Here is a 13,990-nt window from a genome sequence, read left to right as displayed (position 1 = left end):
AAAATGGAGTTTTATCCTATTATGTAAAAAGAATTGTAAAATACAATAAGTTACAGTAATCCGCTACATGTAATAGGTACTGTTTATCATGTAATTTTTTTTAATTGATATTTCATTTACTCCCTCATTTTCTTTTATTTTGATTTTTATCATGTAAGCAAATTCTTTTTATTGTTCATCATTTAAAATACATATATTTCATTTTCATCTAAAAAATATCTTGGAAATATTTTTAAACCAAATTTTTCATATTTTGATTTTATTTTTAATTTTTATTTGGCTTATGTATCGTGTATAATACTATATTATTTTATATTGTATATAAAAACAAATTGTAAATATAAAAAAATATATGGATATTGTAAATTTTTTGGTAGAAATGAAATATTTAAAAAGAATAAAAAAAGAATATTTAAATGATATAGAAAAAAATAGATAAGCTGATAGATGACATATTGTAAAAATCAATATGTAAAATAAAAATAAATAAATTTTAATAATATATTTTAAAGGATAGGATAAAGAAATACATTAGAAGTACTCTTACTCAAGACTTGTATACATGAGAGTTGTACAAATTATTTCTAATATATACATAAATGGTTGCTTTGCAGCGTATTATATATAGTCCTAATTCCTAATGAGGCTAGCCCGCAATATTAAAGATGCGCGTTGTAGTTATATATAATAATTAATTAAGTGGGCTTACATCCATCACTTTGTTCAATTTAGGGGTGCTACCAGCCCCTACGGGGCGGGACCACTTTCCTGCACTCCGCCCTGAGCGGATTAAGAATCCGTTCTGCCTTTGTCTACTTAAAAAAATACTACATTTTATTTGATTTAAAAATTATTTTTAAGTTTAAAAGTAATTAAAAATATATTTTTAGTACTAAATTATAAATTTAAATTTTTTAAATATAACTATAATTTAAAAACTATGTAATTTTTAAATTTGATAGTACATATTTTGTATAAATTGTAGTGTTTTAATTTTTAAATTATGTAGTTTTTAAATTTGTCAGTACATATTTTGTAAAAAATTATAACAAATTGTAATATATATTTGTATATACACAATTTATAAAATATAAATATATATTTATATTTTATATATAACATATATATATATATGTAAGCGGGAGTGGACGGTGGCGGGGCAGCGGGGTGCAGGGCCCCGCTGCACATCCCTAGTTCAATTAGAATCGAAGTAGTTTTTTTCAAAAAAAAAAAAAAGAATCGTAGTAGTTCCATCTCTCTATTTAGCTTTTGCATTTAGGCTGTATATATATCTGTTCAAGTACTTACTGCCGGTATTTTTTATTTTGTTATTTATTTTATTTTTTAAAAAACTTTATAGAAGTGTTTAAATTATTTTTTAAAAAAATTTGGGCAATTTAAACGTGATAACATAATTTTTTTTTCAAAAAAAAGTGCTATAAAAATATTTTTTAAAGTTTAAACAGTTTTTTTTAAGTATTAATAAATTCGGATCAAATCCGGTTACAATCTAGATATCCGGATTTATTACGAAAAAAGAGAAAAAAATTCCGGATATCCGAATTGAATCCGGTTATCCACTCGGATTATTTCCGAATTAATCTAGGCGGATAATCGCTCGGTTTTTAGAATCCGGATCCAGATCTGGTTGTGGCCGGATATTCGGATCTGGATCCGGTTATACACCTCTACACACTAGAGGTGAAAATCGACACCAACTGAAGTTCGAAAAGAGGGGGGAGCAACTGACCGTAACCGGTCGATAGGGAGGAGGAAACCGATCAAGGCAATTCTCTAATGGTCCTCGATCGAAGTTCAATTCCCCTAGCAATGAGATTCTTTTGAGAGAATAGAGAGAGATATTTGCAAAGGAAAGAGAGACGGCGTTGCAAAGGAGAGAGAGAGAGAGAGAGAGAGAGACTAGTTGCATAGGTGTAAAACGTGGGAGAATGTGACTAGGGAATAAGACAACCCTATCTCGAAACAACGTCGTTCAGTTTAAGTGGAACGGCGTCGTTTCACACACATACATTTTTTTTTCATAGGTTTTGAATAAAACGACGACGTTTGGCATCGTTTCCATTATATTTTGAATACTTACAGGTGTAAAACGACGTTTCAATGGAATGACGTCATTTTGATTAGGGTATATTAAAAAAAAAAATTGTTTATGTTATCGGCCGGTCTAACTTCAAATCGAGACCAAATCGCTAAACGTTGGTTCCTTCAAATTTCCACCACACGCCGGCCGGTTCTCCACCGATTCCGGTTGGTTCCTGATGCTGCCGGTTGGTTCCCGTCTGTGGCAACCGGTTGTGTCGATTTCTGTTCACTTCTACTTCACACATGATATTTATATATATATATATATATATATATATATAGATATACAATCTCTTGAAGTACGTGGGCTATGCATGCACGCACGCACCACACACCATACTTTGGATCCATCGATCTTAGCCGCATACTATGAAATCTTTTGTTCATTGACATGGTTGCATCATTGGGCTCATCGCATATATGCACCATGCATCAACTTGCTGGTCTCCAAGTGATTTTAGTCTTGACACTCCCGAATTATATATATAATTGTACATATGGTCCCATAATTAATTGTACATATGATCCAATAAATAAACGAAAAAAGAAAATAAAATGAACATGTTCCAGAACCGAAAGATTTAACATACACATGATGATCATGATGTTCTTTCAGTAATCATCTATAATGTATCTTTATTCAATATATAAACTCAACTCATGTATTTGACTATTTGCTTTGTGTGTGTGTGTGTGTGTGTGTGTATAGTCTGGATATATAGCCCACCAAGGCCACACACACAAACACACATATATATATCATGTATATATATACTAAGGTCCTAAGGATCGGAACTAGCATAGCATGCATGTGCGAATGATATTGCTGGGGCCCCTAACTAATCATGTCCTCTCATGCTCAACATATAATCTTTCCGTCAAACTACTGATCTGTTTAATTAATTATACCCATTAATTGCCGTTGCCTTAACTTATACTTAAGTCGGACCATTTATATATTATATACACACATTATCATTTCACAAAAAGAGCATGATCCAACCCATGAGTACTACTGCCTCTTTTATCTTGCAAATATAAAAGATACAAATACTCGATCATATTCATGACTAAGCTTTTTCATCATTATAAATTCTTATGAGTGTTTTAATCTGAAATAAGCTGATCAGAATCGCATGCGGAAAATCATACAAAAACGTATGTACATGAACGTCACAAGAGAAAAAGGAATGGTGCCTTTGACCAGGTCGTATTAATTTCTATACATATCAAACTGTAACACATTGGACCGCATACCATGCTTATAATGGACGCTGTCTCCTCCAATTAACACGCCTTTAACTAATCCAAGCAAAAGCAAAATAAAGCAATTAGAGACTATAATTTGATGGAGAAAGAGAAAGACAGAAGCTTCTATTAAGTGGTCCATTTAATGGGGTACATAATGCATGTAAAAAGAAAGAGAGAAAAAAAAAAGCCATGAAAAAGCATACCTCTGCAATGATTTAAATGTTGGGGATCCAACGTTCGAAATTGGATTTCATTGGACTTTCGCTCTTGTTCATTTCAAAAGAGGGAGAACGTATACTTTCGTTTTTGCCTTTATTCTATCTATGCATATTCAAGGATTTGACCCGGCCACACCACTAGCAAAAGCATCAAACTCGCTCTGAATGATTGACATATAGCTCACTCGGACTAATTCGGCCGGGTCATATAGGTGAGTGATCATGAGTGAAAACAGTGCTTAATTATTCGTGGCCCAAGGAAATGCATGGGTACTGTGTGTACTCAGAGTGATCTATCTGCCAAGCCAACAAAAAGTTGAAAAAAGTGACGGGCGGGGGAAATTAAAACAAAAGAGTGAAAGCATGGTACGGCTTTTAATTTCTCACCTACCGGCCTTTTCTTCTTGATCACCAAGCACTAGATCGACACATGATCAGACTCTGTAGCAGGGAGAAAAATAGGGGAACGCCTTGTAGAGGAGATCACAGATACATGAAAATGCAGCATGAGGATACGGCCAATATAGTCATACTATTTGGTAAACGGAGTTTTGCATAAAAAGGGCCATACAAACGTTAATAGTCTAAATTAGCTTTATAAAGCACCAACGTCCATAATGCTAATGGTACGATATCATTTTGGCCGGCCAGATGCTGCCGTCCAGTCCAACGATCCAAGGGTCCCAATGGAGACCACACTTGTCGTCCCCTGATTTGTCACTTTGGATAGTTGACCTCAGTCCATCCAATAGTTGACCCTAGTGACTCGGCTAATCCACAGTGGCATATATGGCATGGCCTTCTTTTGTAATGTGTTATTATTGGGTTCGGTCGAGGAAGCCCATGCCAAATTTGACACCAACATTTCAATTTCGAGGATCTTTAATTTGTATGTTACTCTCTCTGTATTATAATTTATATTCAATATATATTGTCTCTCTCATCTGGTCTCTCTCTTTGATTCCACTCACATTGGAGCATTTATTAAGAGCCTCTTGTGAATTTGAATGCTCATAATTCACTACACACGAGAACCTTGTTATCTTCACCTTCCATTTCTTGGGGCCGCAGATCATGCGATCTAGCTGGCTACTTCTGCTGTAAGCTCAAGCTCTGCAACTCACTTTAATTTCTTGCTCACTTTTCTGGGTTTATTCCAAAACCGGATCAACACAAGACCCAGCTTCAATTCCTTTATAGGTAAGAAACACCAAAACTCACTTCACGTAAAACATTTTATATCATTTATATATATATAGACATGATGGCCTCACTATTTTCAATCCCACTGAGTTCTTTCTTGAATTTGCCAGTCGTACTCTTGTTTCTTGATCTGTACATGTTTACAAGAACATATTGTTTTTTTTTTTTTTTTTTCCATCAACTCGATCGCTACCTGCTGTTCTTGTTTTAAGAGGTCTAAAGAGGTTTTATTAACGGTGGCGATGATGGATCAGTAGTTTGTTGTTCATATATATATATATATCCATCATTTGCCTCTCTGATCTCTCTCTCTCTCTCTCTCTCTCTCTCTCTCTCTCTCTCTCTCTCTCAGAGTTTATCTTTTCCCTCCCTCTCAATTCAATTGTATCTGAGTTTGAATTTGAAGTACATTCTAAGTTGTACTAGTTTTCTTACCAACTAGCTTTTAGATGAGATATTCTCTGCTTCGGATAGTACAATGAAGTTGACTGAACCTATAATAATATTTTCTAATTCTGAGTTTGTTTTGCAGTGAACAATATATATTAATAATAATATTGAATTGTATAATAATACATTAATCCACACCGCCAAACAGTATATATATATAGTATCTATATACCGAAGTTATAAGTGAGGGATCAGATCGATCGAGATGCCACAAGAAAGCGACCATAATTCAATTCTAAACACTCCATGCAAGAACTTAAGAGGATTAAAGGCTTTGATCGCTAACAATGAAGCTTCCTACACCGAGGAGATTATCAACGACCATGAATTAGCTCAGAGGAAAGCTGGAGAAGCAGGTACGTACTCATCTTAATTTCTACTGCATGCTAACTAGCTAGCTATATATAAGTACTATAATATATATATATATAATTATAGAAAAAACTCATGGAAAAATGAACAAAAAAAGGATGAATATATTCATGGGTATAAGACTCTTGATCCAGTACCAGCTAGTGCGAGATATAATTGGCACATTTATTTATAAATTAATTAATTTACATATCCTTCTTTTTCTGAGAATTTTTTGAACTGTCATCAAACGTCTGCCCCCACCAATGTGGGTATAATAATATGCGTTGGGTGGTCACGCAATTATAACTTAAAAAAAGGTAAAATTAAAGATTATGCGATTCGTCATATATATATATATATATATTAATCTTGCGCAAAATGCGGGTGATCATCCAATTAAGCTGGGTAGTTTTTTTTTTTTTTAAATAATAAATAAAAAAGGTACTGGCCTGTGCCCCACAATTGGTTGTAAATTGGGTTTAATTAAGCTAGAAAATGCGGGTCCAAATTAGCTCCCCACTTTTATATGTATATATGTAGGGCAGGAGACGAATTAAGAAGGTGGTCAAGTAGCAGTATTTATTCGTACAACATTCCTTGAGCACGTGGATTTACTGGCACCAGAATTTTGGTCCGTGCGGTAGTGAATAAAACATTGTATCTAATGCGCGCGAGGTAGGGTCTCAATTTGTTATAGGTAGATCATATATATATATATATATATATATAAGCCTATCTAGCTAGCTATAAGGTGAGTCCATATAATTGATTTATTAGATACATGGCTCCAACTCTTTTCTTAAATATATATATATATATATATAATTAATTTATTAGATCATATATATGGACTCACCTTAGAGCTAGAGGCATTAATTATGTTGTGGGCAGCCGAATGGATGGATCGATCATGTGTCCAACGTCCCAATTAAGAAAAAATTGGATAGTCTACTGATCTTATAGTACATATGTATGATTAGGAGTGTAAGTAATTTACTGATGGAGGTTATTCGACGTACAGTATTCTACAGTACTGCTACCCATGGCCTGGCCCTGCATGATTCAATTATATATATATATATATATATGAGTCTAAATTCATATATCATGTTGAAGTTGGGGCGCCCGCCCTGATTAATGTAACTTACTTATTCCAGTTTCTGAGGGTCTAATTAACTCACATGCATACCTCGTATATATTAGTTAACGAAAATATGGAGATAATAACAAGTCAATAGCAGCTTAGTACTAGTGGTAGAGGAGACAAATGTATAACAAGTCTTTCAAGTGTCATAGTCCTAATTAATCTGTTTTAAGTTCACGATTTTCAGTCCACTCTTGGATATATAGTAATCACCGCTGCTAAAGAATTTTGAGATTCACAACGTACACCATCATGTTCTGTTAATCTTTTATTCTTCATCCTCCCATTTTATTTGTCCTTTTTATTCTGGGATGAAAAATGTTTTGCTTGGTCTGATTTGATTATATAAAATTAAAATATCTTATCTTATCTCATATAATTATTATAATTTTTTTAAAATCAAATTTTTAATAAAATATTCCATCTCTTCTCATTTTATTTCATCTGAATTGCATAACTAAATGAGAGGAAACCCTCTCTCTCTCGCATTAATCGTCAAACACATTTAGTTAGAAACTTAACTATATATGTGCTTGAGAGCAAGCTAAGTGTACGTGTGTGCGCGGGTGTTTCAGCTTCAAGAAGGTACCAAGCCGCAGAATGGCTGCGTCAGATGGACCATGGCGCATCAGCAACGCTGCCCAAAGAAGCCTCCGAGGAAGAGTTCTGCCTTGCACTTCGCAATGGCCTCATTCTCTGCAACGTCCTCAACAAAGTCAATCCTGGCGCTGTTCTCAAGGTTCAATTACTGTGCTTCAAATCCATGTTTCATGGCAAGCAATACAATGCTACACGCATATAATACTAGTCAGAGCTAGACCAATCCTTATGAATTTAGATGTTTCATTTTTTGGCTCAGAACAAAAAACATGGATGTTTCATTTCTTTTTCTTTATCTTCTTGTCTTTCTATCTATTTCATTCCCGTTTCTATATATATAACTACATGAATTTCAGAATGTTGCATGACAAGAGAAAGTGCTTAACATTTTCCCTACGCACGTAACTCTTATTTAAGCTTGATACGCGCTCCAGCCATTTTTTTAAAGTTCTTTTCGGTACTTATTTTAAATTATACGCTTGGTTCTATATTAAACTTGAAGGTGTCTTCTGATTTTGAGAGGGGTTTTTTTACTTCTGCGAAATTCATATAGGTGGTGGAAAATCCAATACTCGCGGTTCAGTCCGCAGAGGGAGCAGCGCAGTCTGCAATTCAGTATTTTGAGAACATGAGGAATTTCCTGGAGGCTGTCAAAGAAATGAAGCTCTTGACATTTGAAGCATCCGATCTGGAAAAGGTGTTGGAGTCCTGCATTTCCTATAACATTCATGTTCCAACCTTTTACGATATGAAGTACAAAAACTTGGCATTTCAATACGCATTACATCATTAAGAGCAAATTTGCATCAACTTGGAATTTGATTTTGAGAGAGTACTCTTTGCTAGTATTGAATTCAGAGTAACTTGTATGTACAGGGGGGCTCATCAAATAAAGTTGTGGACTGCATTCTATGCCTGAAAGGATACCATGAGTGGAAGCTAAGTGGTGGAATTGGGGTTTGGAGGTACGGAGGTACTGTGAAGATCATATCTTTCCCAAAGGGGTCTCCATCCTCCATACTTAGCAGTGAAAGTGCTGATGAATCAGTGGATGAATCCGACTCATCACAATATGAACAGCTGTTAGAATTCCTACATCTTTCTAGTGAGGTTTCAATTGAAGAATCCAGAACTGCCAATGCTCTGGCTTTCCTCTTTGATCGTTTTGGACTTGGACTTCTACAGGCGTACCTTAAAGAGGGTCATGGGATTGAAGACTTGCCTTTGAATGCAATGGTAGGTAAGACTCTTTCCGGTCATTATTTGGTTCTCTCAAGTCCATTCATTAGTTTCCTGTACTTGGAGACAAACGCTTAAAGGAGAAACAAGAAGAAATGCTATAACTTTTACTGCATATAAATATGTGCTAGTTTTCTCATAATGCATTCACATGAGGTTGTGATTATAGAGTTCCATTTTCTTTTTCATTTAGTTTCTTATGATTACTCTTTGTTTTATGGGGAATCTGAATTTATTACATGGGTGAAATTTGTAGATCATTGATACTTTGCTCAGTAAAGTAGTCAAAGATTTCTCAGCACTGCTTGTTTCCCAAGGCACTCAGGTAAGACTTTTGAGTGTCATTGTGTGCGTTGTTAGCACTTCTATGTAGAGGTACTTCCATACAATTGATTTTCCATCATAAGTACTGTTCTAACAATTTTCCTCACGATCCCAAGCATTATATAATCTATTTTACACTATTCTACAGCTTGGATTGTTTTTGAAGAAAATATTGAAAGGCGATACTGGTTCCTTATCAAAGTATGAATTTATAGCAGCCATTTCACAGTACCTTAATCAAAGATCTAGTTTGGCGTCAAGTGACATCTCCAAGTTCTGTGTCTGCGGTGGGAAACTCAATGAATCTCGGCATGATGCCAAGCTTTCTGCTGGCCATGCAGAACTGCTTGACATTCAACAGAAACAACTTGTATGAATATTCGGCCACCAAACTTAATAGTCCTTTTGTGATATTTCAATATTATGTGAGCAATTTTTTATTAAAACCAAAATATCTCGGATGTTTTAGGAGTTGAAATCATCTTTCGGAAAAACAAAGTCGGAGGTGAAGCGGGCCCACTCAGACTGGCAGCAAGAACTTAGTAGGCTTGGTGAGAGAACCCAGAGACTTGATCTAAGACTTTGAAAATACTCCTGTGATTGAATAGAAAGGTTTTTTATATTTATCTATACAAATTTGGGTAAAGTTTACATTTTTTTGGATGCCTCAGAGAATTATATAAAGGGGCTTGAAGTGACCTCCTCTTCCTATCACAAGATTTTAGAGGAAAACCGCGTACTTTACAATCAAGTCCAAGACCTCAAAGGTGTCCATCTGGAGCTTTTTTAGTCTTCGAATTGATCATATATTTGTTTATAAGAAATGAGATTTAATAATAAAATTGGTTTCTTACAGGAGCTATTAGGGTTTATTGTAGAGTGAGGCCCTTCTTACCTGGGCAACCAAACGGGCAGTCTACTGTAGACTACATAGGAGAAAATGGAAATATCATGATTTTCAATCCCCTTAAGCGGGGAAAAGATGCAAGAAGGGTATTTTCATTCAACAAAGTATATGGAACAAATGTCACTCAAGGTATGAAGTTTATGATATACTTTGTGTAATATGTTGTTGGTTTAATCTTTCTTTGATATTGGACCGGTTGCATAGTTTGTTTCTCTTAATTTTACTCATGAAGGCTGATTATTATCATTGTGTGCAGAGCAAATATATGCTGATACTCAACCATTGATCAGGTCTGTTTTAGATGGTTTTAACGGTTGCATCTTTGCATACGGGCAGACTGGCTCTGGGAAGACCTATACAATGGTAACATACCACATATTGTGCCTGCAATAAGTAGATTTCATAATTCAAATACAAATAGTATGCCATACATTTTCTTTATCAGAAGTTTCAGGTTTGTTCCTACCGGTTTGGGTACAAAGGCTAATTCAATATCATAGTGTATCATATACCCAACTTGGACATGGTTTGATATGGTCCTGGAGATCCAGTCATTTACTCAACCTATTCAATCAGGCTAGCGGAGATTCCCTGGAATAATAATGGGATCCTTCTTGGTTTTACAACATTTTGAATATCGAATTGCATTAGGTGTTCATTGTGGTACATTTTAACTCTTGTTGCACGTGGGAAAACAATCTCTCTTTCATGAACTTGAAACCTCCTCTAGCCATCAATGATAACCCATCCATAATATGAATTGGATAGAAATAGATGGAAGAATACATCAGTAGCTTTTATCTTGGCATTTATTTATATTTCCTTACTAACAATGTTTGCAAATCCCACGTATAGAGCGGCCCGGACTTGACATCTGAAGAGACATGGGGTGTAAACTATCGAGCTCTTCGTGACTTGTTTCAACTATCGAAAGCAAGGGCTGATATCGTAAAATACGAAGTTGGAGTACAGATGATTGAAATATACAATGAAAAAGTGAGAGATCTATTAGTCAGTGATGGCTCAAACAGAAGATATCCTTTACAATATATACTTGATGTTAAGGATTTGCTAGAATTAGAGACTGTGTTGTTACTTTAGTACCTTAACTACATGAACATTAGATATACGAAACAACTCTCAATTAAATGGCCTTAATGTACCCGATGCAAGCTGGGTTCCAGTGACATGTACTCAGGATGTTCTTGACTTGATGAGGATTGGCCAAAAGAATCGTGCTGTGGGTGCTACAGCTCTAAATGAAAGGAGCAGCCGGTCACATAGGTAAGGACTCTTTTCTTAAAGTTTTGTATTCTTTTCAGTGTTATTCCATATCACTACTGATTATTTTACGAATGGTTTTCGGTCTGGTCATCCTGTTGCAGCGTTTTAACTGTTCATGTTCTTGGAAAGGAGTTAGTTTCTAATTCCATTCTTAGGGGTTGCCTTCACCTAGTTGATTTGGCTGGAAGTGAGAGAGTGGATAAATCTGAAGCAGTTGGTGAGAGACTGAAGGAGGCCCAACATATAAACAGATCACTTTCTGCACTTGGAGATGTCATCTCTGCTCTTGCACAGAAGAGTACACATATTCCTTACAGGAATAGCAAGCTTACTCAAGTATTGCAGGATTCTTTAGGTAACATGTTAATCACAATGCCCTCTTAATATATGTGTGTGTGTGTGCGTGTGTGTTTCTTTCTATTTTTCTCATCGTTTCCAATCTTAAATAGGTGGGCAGGCAAAAACATTGATGTTTGTACATATAAATCCTGAACTTAATGCTCTCGGGGAGACAATAAGCACTCTCAAATTTGCTGAGAGGGTTGCCTCTATTGAACTTGGGGCAGCCCGATCTAACAAAGAAACTGGCGAAATCCGAGAACTTAAAGAGGAGGTTTGTTTTCCATCATTCTCCTCTGCAATTCTACTTTTTGACTTTTTACATGAATACTTTCAAATTCGTTCTCTTTATGTAGATATCAAACCTTAAACTGGCATTGGAGAGGAAGGAAACTGAACCGGAGCAATTGAAAGCTGTGAATACCAGAAGCACGACAGAATCCCAAAAACCAAGAACTGTTTCACCTTTTCAAATGCCAAAATTTGGTATCAGTAACAGCCCAAAGCCTGAAAGTTATCAGAGACGCATTGATGATACTAAAAGCTTTGAGGTAATCCATAGCAATTATGAAGTTGTTCATTTCAATAATTCAAATTATTATAAAAAAGAAAAAAGAAAAAAGTCTCAGACTTGCACATTGCTTAGGAATAGCTAAATTTATTAAATTAAAAATATCATATTTCACCAAGTTCACATACCTTATACACTAAATAGAACCTTTAAAAGAGTTAGCACCAAGTTCCCATTGCTCCTCGATCTTCTCTTCCCTTAAACTCATTTGTTTCGCAAATTTTGCTTGGGTAGACAGAGGGTTCGAGAGCTCTTTAAAATAGTGTCTCAAAATAACCCCGTCCATCAAGAGTCAGTAATTTGAGAAAACCAACAGAATATGTCTGAGGAAAACTAAAAGACTCTACTAACTTTATTGTATTATTTAATTTTCATTCAATAATATAATGGGAGAGATGATGTGGCTAGACAGAAGAAATGCTTCTGATATTATGCATTGTAACAGATGCTTTTGAGTTCTTAAGAATGAAAAGAACTGGATAATATCTGTTGTGATGAAATTTGATTTTCAGGCCAGAAGTTGTTCCTCCGGTAAACAGAGGAGGTCAAGATTTCCCTCTGCCTTCGCAGACAAGGAGATCACACCAAAGATACCTTTCGTGAGTGAAGAAAGATCGGTGAACTCTGGAAAACCAAGGTCACCATCTCCTCCTGTCAGGAGATCGATCTCCACTGATAGAGGGTCTGTCATAAAGAGCAGGGTCAGAGTCGACGCAGCTGAAAACCAACTAATTGCAAAAGTACCATTTCCAGCCAGAGTTCCTGTAAATAGATCTATTGCTGCCATGCCAATGATCCCTTCAACAGATAGCAATTCGAGGGTACATATTGGTTCACAAGAGCCACCAAAGCATGATTACATTTCTGATGCAATTTACAGCCTCCCGAAAGCTAGCGCAAAGAAAGTTTATCCAGAACACGAAGAAGAGCAGTTTAAGCAAGCTCTTTATGTAAGGCAAGGTGGCATTAGGAAAAACAAGATTGAAAATAAAGCCAAGGCAAAGCATAATCAACTTCCAGCAAGGATTCAGAAGTCTGAGGTGGGAACACTGTTGCTCTCTGACGTGGACTTTGCTGGTGAGAAGACGGAGGAAGCACCAAGAAAGAGTGACTTCTCTGAGCCAGAAAATGAGCATGGCCATTCACCAACGCATGCTGCTCTCAAGGTGAAAAAGCTGCGGCAGAACTTCTCGCGGATCTCCCAAAATCTTGAACCAAGGTTTATAACTTCTCTGAGGGACTTCAGAATTGAGTGATTAAGGCCTCGTTTGTTTTTCCCTTTCTCTAATTATATGGAGATTGGTAACTTCACAAGGTCAGTGTTAATAAACATGGCATTTTCTACTACATGCAGGGGACCAGTGGAACCTTTATTGGCTGAGAAACTTGACAGCAAGGTTCCAAATGGTATGATTCGCCTTCCAAAGGAAGGCACCAACACGTCAATGCCTGAATTTAGAAGGAGTCGCTCTACACCGCGCGGGAAATTTATGATTTTGCCTTGAGGATCTCAATATATAAAGCACTGAATTTTATGGCCACTAATTTTTTTTTTTTTTTTTCCCCTATGAATTTTCTGTACAGTGACTACTATTAGTATCGTGGACTTCCAAACTGCATACTTCTTCTACGAGGATTACGATGGTGTTTTGGAGAGCATTATGGTGGAACCCTTCGTTTTTACTGAGACGTTTTGGACATATATATCTGTGATTCAAATTTAAATTATCTTTGTGTTAATTTCTGGTTATGATACTTGTGTGTTGAGTGTCCATACCTGAAGCAGCTTTTTGCTTATGTGCAGTCATTATTACTTCCGTATTGGTCATCCTATTGATGTCAAGAATTTTACAGTTCAAACAAAACTTTTTATGTAGGTTCCTTTATTCAGTTTCTTTCATGGAAACATAGGGAATGGATTAGATCTCTCATCTACTTCATATATATATATATATATATATATATATATATATATATTGTGCTAGATATTCTAGCCTGAAAAT

General features: G+C 35.7%; 1 protein-coding gene across 1 annotated transcript; it reads left to right on the top strand.

Annotated features, from left to right (window-relative positions):
- The first annotated feature begins 4,520 nt into the window (after positions 1-4,520).
- Positions 4,521-13,813, top strand: LOC121235265 (kinesin-like protein KIN-14F). The gene is made up of 18 exons (XM_041131593.1): positions 4,521-4,772; positions 5,308-5,581; positions 7,299-7,462; positions 7,877-8,020; positions 8,200-8,559; positions 8,819-8,887; positions 9,035-9,256; positions 9,356-9,437; positions 9,558-9,653; positions 9,743-9,922; positions 10,050-10,156; positions 10,649-10,827; positions 10,913-11,077; positions 11,179-11,432; positions 11,527-11,690; positions 11,773-11,967; positions 12,500-13,206; positions 13,342-13,813. Exons 2-18 carry the CDS (start codon positions 5,431-5,433, stop codon positions 13,490-13,492), a joined length of 3,390 nt encoding a protein of 1,129 aa, XP_040987527.1. The 5' UTR covers positions 4,521-4,772; positions 5,308-5,430; the 3' UTR covers positions 13,493-13,813.
- Positions 13,814-13,990: the final 177 nt, after the last annotated feature.

Source organism: Juglans microcarpa x Juglans regia, chromosome 6D (genome assembly GCF_004785595.1).
Source record: "Juglans microcarpa x Juglans regia isolate MS1-56 chromosome 6D, Jm3101_v1.0, whole genome shotgun sequence".
Classification (NCBI taxonomy): Eukaryota; Viridiplantae; Streptophyta; class Magnoliopsida; order Fagales; family Juglandaceae; genus Juglans; species Juglans microcarpa x Juglans regia.
Note: the sequence above shows the minus strand (reverse complement) of the source record. Positions and strands in the feature narration are given on the sequence as shown.